General features: G+C 36.8%; 1 protein-coding gene across 3 annotated transcripts; it reads left to right on the top strand.

Annotated features, from left to right (window-relative positions):
• Window positions 1-1,979: 1,979 nt before the first annotated feature.
• LOC132121289 (modulator of smoothened protein-like) lies at window positions 1,980-5,613 on the top strand. Of its 3 annotated transcripts, XM_059530554.1 has the most exons (5): window positions 2,009-2,103; window positions 2,196-2,312; window positions 2,408-2,630; window positions 4,812-5,024; window positions 5,120-5,613. In XM_059530554.1, exons 3-5 carry the CDS (start codon window positions 2,519-2,521, stop codon window positions 5,302-5,304), a joined length of 510 nt encoding a protein of 169 aa, XP_059386537.1. In that variant the 5' UTR covers window positions 2,009-2,103; window positions 2,196-2,312; window positions 2,408-2,518; the 3' UTR covers window positions 5,305-5,613. The 3 variants fall into 3 exon arrangements, with proteins under 3 accessions (XP_059386536.1, XP_059386534.1, XP_059386537.1); XM_059530551.1 differs by having other exon boundaries at window positions 1,981-2,312; XM_059530553.1 differs by having other exon boundaries at window positions 1,980-2,630.
• The last annotated feature ends 655 nt before the right edge of the window (window positions 5,614-6,268 follow it).

The following is a 6,268-nucleotide window of genomic DNA, read 5'->3' on the forward strand; positions in this document are numbered from 1 at the left end:
CAAATTTTAACTGGTTTAAATTAAACAAATGTCAGGTAAAAACATACAAACGCCCCCTTAACCTATATAAATATATATATATATATATATATATATATATATATATATACACATATATAACATTCTTTAATAGCCTTATTGCGTTCACTACAGTGTTTTATAATTGATAAAAATGAAAAATAAATATCTCCTAATTTCATTGGTTTAAATGTTACTTCTACGTAGTTGCAAATATATATTTCCAGACTAGTATAAGCCTAGTCATTATTTTCTCTTTATTACATTTTGTGTCTTTCCAAATTAAGCATCTGTGCTTAAAAACTTAAAAAAAAAAAAAAACAAAAAAAAAAGCAACAGAACAGACCTACAGTCGTGGCCAAAAGTTTTGAGAATTACATAAATATTGGAAATTGGAAAAGTTGCTGCTTAAGTTTTTATAATAGCAATTTGCATATAGTCCAGAATGTTATGAAGAGTGATCAGATGAATTGCATAGTCCTTCTTTGCCATGAAAATTAACTTAATGCTAAAAAAAACTGTCCACTGCATTTCATTGCTGTCATTAAAGGACCTGCTGAGATCATTTCAGTAATCGTCTTGTTAACTCAGGTGAGAATGTTGACGAGCACAAGGCTGGAGATCATTATGTCAGGCTGATTGGGTTAGAATGGCAGACTTGACATGTTAAAAGGAGGGTGATGCTTGAAACCATTGTTCTTCCATTGTTAACCATGGTGACCTGCAAAGAAACGTGTGCAGCCATCATTGCGTTGCATAAAAATGGCTTCACAGGCAAGGATATTGTGGCTACTAAGATTGAACCTAAATCAACAATTTATAGGATCATCAAGAACTTCAAGGAAAGAGGTTCAATTCTTGTAAAGAAGGCTTCAGGGCGTCCAAAAAAGTCCAGCAAGCGCCAGGATCGTCTCCTAAAGAGGATAAAGCTGCGGGATTGGAGTGCCACCAGTGCAGAGCTTGCTCAGGAATGGCCGCAGACAGGTGTGAGCGCATCTGTATGCACAGTGAGGCCAAGACTTTTGGAAGATGGCCTGGTGTCAAGAAGGGCAGCAAAGAAGCCACTTCTCTCCAAAAAAAAACATCAGGGACAGATTGATCTTCTGCAGAAAGTATAGTGAATGGACTGCTGAGGACTGGGGCAAAGTCATATTCTCCGATGAAGCCCCTTTCCGATTGTTTGGGGCATCTGGAAAAAGGCTTGTCCGGAGAAGAAAAGGTGAGCGCTACCATCAGTCCTGTGTCATGCCAACAGTAAAGCATCCTGACACCATTCATGTGTGGGGTTGCTTCTCATCCAAGGGAGTGGGCTCACTCACAATTCTGCCCAAAAACACAGCCATGAATAAAGAATGGTACCAAAACACCCTCCAACAGCAACTTCTTCCAACAATCCAACAACAGTTTGGTGAAGAACAATGAATTTTCCAGCACAAAGGAGCACCGTGCCATAAGGCAAAAGTGATAACTAAGTGGCTCGGGGACCAGAATGTTGAAATTTTGGGTCCATGGCCTGGAAACTCCCCAGATCTTAATCCCATTGAGAACTTGTGGTCAATCCTCAAGAGGCGGGTGGACAAACAAAAACCCACTAATTCTGACAAACTCCAAGAAGTGATTATGAAAGAATGGGTTTCTATCAGTCAGGATTTGGCCCAGAAGTTGATCGAGAGCATGCCCAGTCGAATTGCAGAGGTCCTGAAAAAGAAGGGCCAACAATGTCATGTAATTGTCGATAAAAGCCTTTGAAACGTATGGTGCTTGTAATTATATTTAGTACATCACAGAAACAACTGAAACAAAGATCTAAAAGCAGTTTAGCAGCAAACTTTTTGAAAACTAATATTTATGTAATTCTCAAAACTTTTGGCCACGACTGTATTTTATTCATTGACGTTTCCAGTGAGAGCACACTTGCTGTCAAAATCAGGTTGGTGACGTCATGTGTTGCGTCATGTTCTCCTGCCCCCTGTTAACCCTTACAAAGAGAAAATATCTCGCGAGCAAGGTTGTGTTGTGAAAGGTTCGCAGACGCTGTTTTACGGTAAATTAGTTTAAAATGAAACGCGGAAGAACATAAGACAAGTAGGACAGCTGTAGTTATCGTTTCAGCACGATATTTGCCAGCATACACGATACTGCGACTCGTGAGATTTGGAATCGCTTTCCCTTTTCAGTGATATCCATAAATCAAGAGGGAAGATCCAGCACGGATGTAACGCATCGGAGCACTCTGGATTTTCCACACAGCCGTGCTCAAGTATGGGCTCACCTTCCAGGGAGCTGTTAGTGGAGTACGTGAGGGGCTTTGTTTCATAATGGGATGATGTTCAATACTGAATGTCATACTGTTGGTGTTTTGAACTGACATTCAGATGTTGTCTTCTAGAACTGCATGAAGAGCATCTCCATGAGGTGCAGAGGGAGTGAAAGTTGCACCCATCTCATGCAACCCCAAACATCTAACAGACCTAAACTCATGTAGCTCACAGACTGAAGTATGAAAATGGATAAACTCACCATTATTTCAGGATGTCTCTTTCTTGCAGCAGATATCTTCGCAATTGCAAGTGTTGTAAATCCAGACTGGATCAATACAGGCGGGCAAGAGGGTAAGAAACTTCATGTTCAGTCAAATACCATGGTACCTCTTTAGGCAGAGCACACGTGTATCTGCATGTGCAATGTTTTTATAACTACTGAGCATAATATACAAAAGTCCATTATAAAACAATTCATCTGGTTCGAATGTATTTATATATGCATTAAACAAGCATTTTCGTTTTTTGTTTAGTTGGACACATTGTATTCAAACAAGATTTTCTACACAACCATTTATGGGTAGAACATATAAATATATAAAAGCATCTGGTATTAGCTGATAAAAGTCAGTGATTCAATGTTTTGCATTAGTGAGATGTGCAGAAGCACGTTTTAAAGGGAAATGTGTTGCTGATTATTCAGGGTGTTTGTTGCTGTATTAATGAAATCTGTTGGGAATTGCCTTCCCCAGAGATATGATCTAGGACTTAATCAGATGGAAAATTGTCCTGTTATGTAAACGTGGTAATAATATTAATAAAATGTTGTTGATGCAAATGATCTTACAATGGAGATATAGCCAATTTATACACTTTTTACCCAATATTTACTCAAAATTATATATATATATATAAAAAAGTGCACTATACATTGATTTGATTAGGCTGATTAAACTAAAATGTTGATTAAAATAAGTATAAGTGAAGATTGATGTAAACAGAGAAGTAGCTGAATCCATTCTGACACATGAGATAAAATCATAACTATGCTTTCTGGACTCACTCTAAAGATGTGTAGAGGGAAAGAACGGGATATCCTGTGGAGTGACTTTAAATGGAGTTTCCCACGGTGAAACTGGATTTGGCAATTTTCCAACTAGTTACTCACATTTTTCTGAAGAGTTGGTGTTCAGCAGACCTCCATTAACAAAGTATACTGACATAACATTTACATTAATTTTTTATGTAGCTCAATAAAAGTTTAACCCTATTAAGTCTACTGTATCATATCTGATACACAAATTTTGAAGTCTTCGAAATCAACATGGTCAAAACTATGCTAAAAACATGTTGAAAACAATCTACTACATCCCTTCAATTGTCTGATTGATGGTTTATAGCAAGTAAAAGACCTTATGAGAGATGTATATTTGTCCATCTCTCAGTCATCTGAGAGACTGACTTATTTTCACAATAAAAACTACAGTTTTGATCAGAAAATTAAGCATTTAAATATCCTCTTACTAAGACATATTATTGGACGATTTAGAGTGACAACTGATACTAATATGCATTATAAAGATCTCCTTTAGATCATATTTTAATTTTCTTATTTAAATTGTTCTATCATTTCAGGCTTTGCAGGGTCAAGTTAATCTGATTTGGTGACTGTGGTTAATTTTATACCTTGTGAAAATTAAAGATTTTCTAATGTCCTAAATCACAAAACCTTCAAGGCAGCATGATTTTAGATATATTTGAATCCACTGTTAGTGTATTTATGCACTAAAGCATGCTCTGTCCTCAGCTCAATATAAATGACACAAATTTAGTGTTGAATCCTCAATATTATAGGAGGAGACTCTTTATTTTAGAAAATTCTTAGTTATTCACATTCTTGTTCATGTTCCAGGAAGGAATTCACGTCAGTCATACTTATATTTATTTATTTTTTTAGCACTAGTTTAAAAAAAAAAACGGTTTGCAACTGCAAGAATTGATATCATCATGCCCTTTTGTAAAGTACATAAAGGAATAGTTCACCCAAAAATGAAAAATTGTATCATTTTTTAATATTTTGTCACCATGTCATTCCTGTATGCATATTTTTTTCCTTTGCTGCACACACACACAAACACAAAAGACAATGTTGGTAACCAAGCAGTTTTCGGTTCCTATTGACTTGCATTGTATTTTTTGGCCGTACAATGGAACTGATACTTAGTTACCAGCATTCTTCAAATGGCTTCTTTTGTGTTCGACAGAGGAAAGGAAAAAAGAAAAAAAAAAACAACAGGAATGCCATACTGGTTTGGAATGACATGATGTTGACTAAATGATGGTAGAATTAGAGAACTATCCCAGTAAAGGAACATGACATTCAAAAATGAAAATGTATCCATCCTTATTTACTCACCCTAAGTCATTTCTGTATGCTGTTTTATCTTCTAGTCCTAGTTGTGTTATGTGTTGTGAAATGAAGACTTGCTTTACACTTTATAGACACAACATTTTCTTGTGTTTTGCACATAGGAGCTCTGACTGTGGGTCTAGTCAAGCAATGCCAGACCATCCATGGTCGAAACAGGGTATGTATCTCCCCAAGCCTTCCTCCAGAATGGATCACTACCCTGTTCTTCATTATCTTAGGCATCATCTCACTCTCTATCACATGTGGCCTGCTTGTGATCTCACAGTGGTGGGGAGAGGCTACAAAATATGCCCGCTGGATCGCCTTCATGGGAAGTATGTTACCTGAGGGAAATTTGATATGCACAAATAATCCAAACCTCTTAAGTGTTTTAAACGACCCTGTGTCAATTGTTTTTTGTTTGTTGTAGTGGTTCTCTTCTGCATGGCCGCCCTCTTATTTCCAGTCGGATTTTACATCAATCAAGTCGGAGGACAACCTTACAAATTACCCAATAATACGGTTGTTGGGTCCTCATATGTACTGTTTGTTTTGTCAATATTTTTTACAATAGTTGGACTTCTTTTTGCAGGTAAAGTCTGTCTGCCTGGCTGACAAATCCTGTTTTTTTATGCTACATATTAGATTTTTTTCAGCACCAGTGTTGGTTCAACTGATGGAAAAGTAATAGAGCCACTTTCACACTGACACAACAGGGCCTTGTTGCAGTCAGTGGATGTTTTATTAGAACTATACTGTGGTTATTAAAAGATTTACAGGTACAGTCAGTCATTAAGGCTAAAAAAATCATCTTTGTCTCAACCTGAGAGGATTTATTTTTGAATAATGACTGGCGGACTGTACAATATCCTGATTATGACAAGGCTACTCACCAAATAAATAAATAATTATATGGACATATAACACTGAGTTGAAATTATTTATAACATTTTATCTGTATTTTACCTTAAAGAAATGGTTCACTCAAAAAGGAAAATTTGCTGAAAATGTACTACTCACCCTCCGGCCATCCAAGACGTAGATGAGTTTTTGTCTTTGGAACAGACTGAAGGAATTTTACATGCATCACTTGAATCCAAACAGCTGAAAAAAACATCACAGTAATCCACAAGGCTCCAGTCCATCAATTAATCCAGCTAAAAAATGGATCCTCTATCCATAATAATACTTTTTTCAGGTTTACTACGCATGAATAAATAAGAAAATCAATCTGAAGGATGTACACGTGATATAATAAATTATACTCACTATAGTTCTCTATAAAATAAAAACTTGTTTTAATTTTATGTGGTCGCCCCCTCAGTGTATCTCGCCATGTTGAAATGACGTGACCCGAGATATTTCATTAAACGTCAGAGAGAATCATCACGCTCATTGGCTGCTTATAACAGTGCAGCGAACAGTACGGGAGAATTCAAATAAATTATGCATTTAGCAGACGCTTTTATCCAAAACGACTTACAGTGCATTCAGGCTAACAGTTTTTACCTATCATGTGTTCGCTGCGAATCGAACCCACAACCTAGCGGTACTAACGTAATACTTTACCACTTGAGCC

Source organism: Carassius carassius, chromosome 39 (genome assembly GCF_963082965.1).
Source record: "Carassius carassius chromosome 39, fCarCar2.1, whole genome shotgun sequence".
Taxonomy (NCBI): domain Eukaryota; kingdom Metazoa; phylum Chordata; class Actinopteri; order Cypriniformes; family Cyprinidae; genus Carassius; species Carassius carassius.

What these genes read in the sequence shown, in the direction of transcription:
- LOC132121289 (XM_059530553.1), top strand. Translation starts at nt 2,519, where the DNA reads ATGAAAATGGATAAACTCACCATTATTTCAGGATGTCTCTTTCTTGCA. An exon ending in CAATACAGGCGGGCAAGAGG is followed by an intron (nt 2,631 to 4,811) that starts GTAAGAAACTTC and finishes TTTTGCACATAG; the next exon opens with GAGCTCTGACTGTGGGTCTA. An exon ending in CTGGATCGCCTTCATGGGAA is followed by an intron (nt 5,025 to 5,119) that starts GTATGTTACCTG and finishes TGTTTGTTGTAG; the next exon opens with TGGTTCTCTTCTGCATGGCC.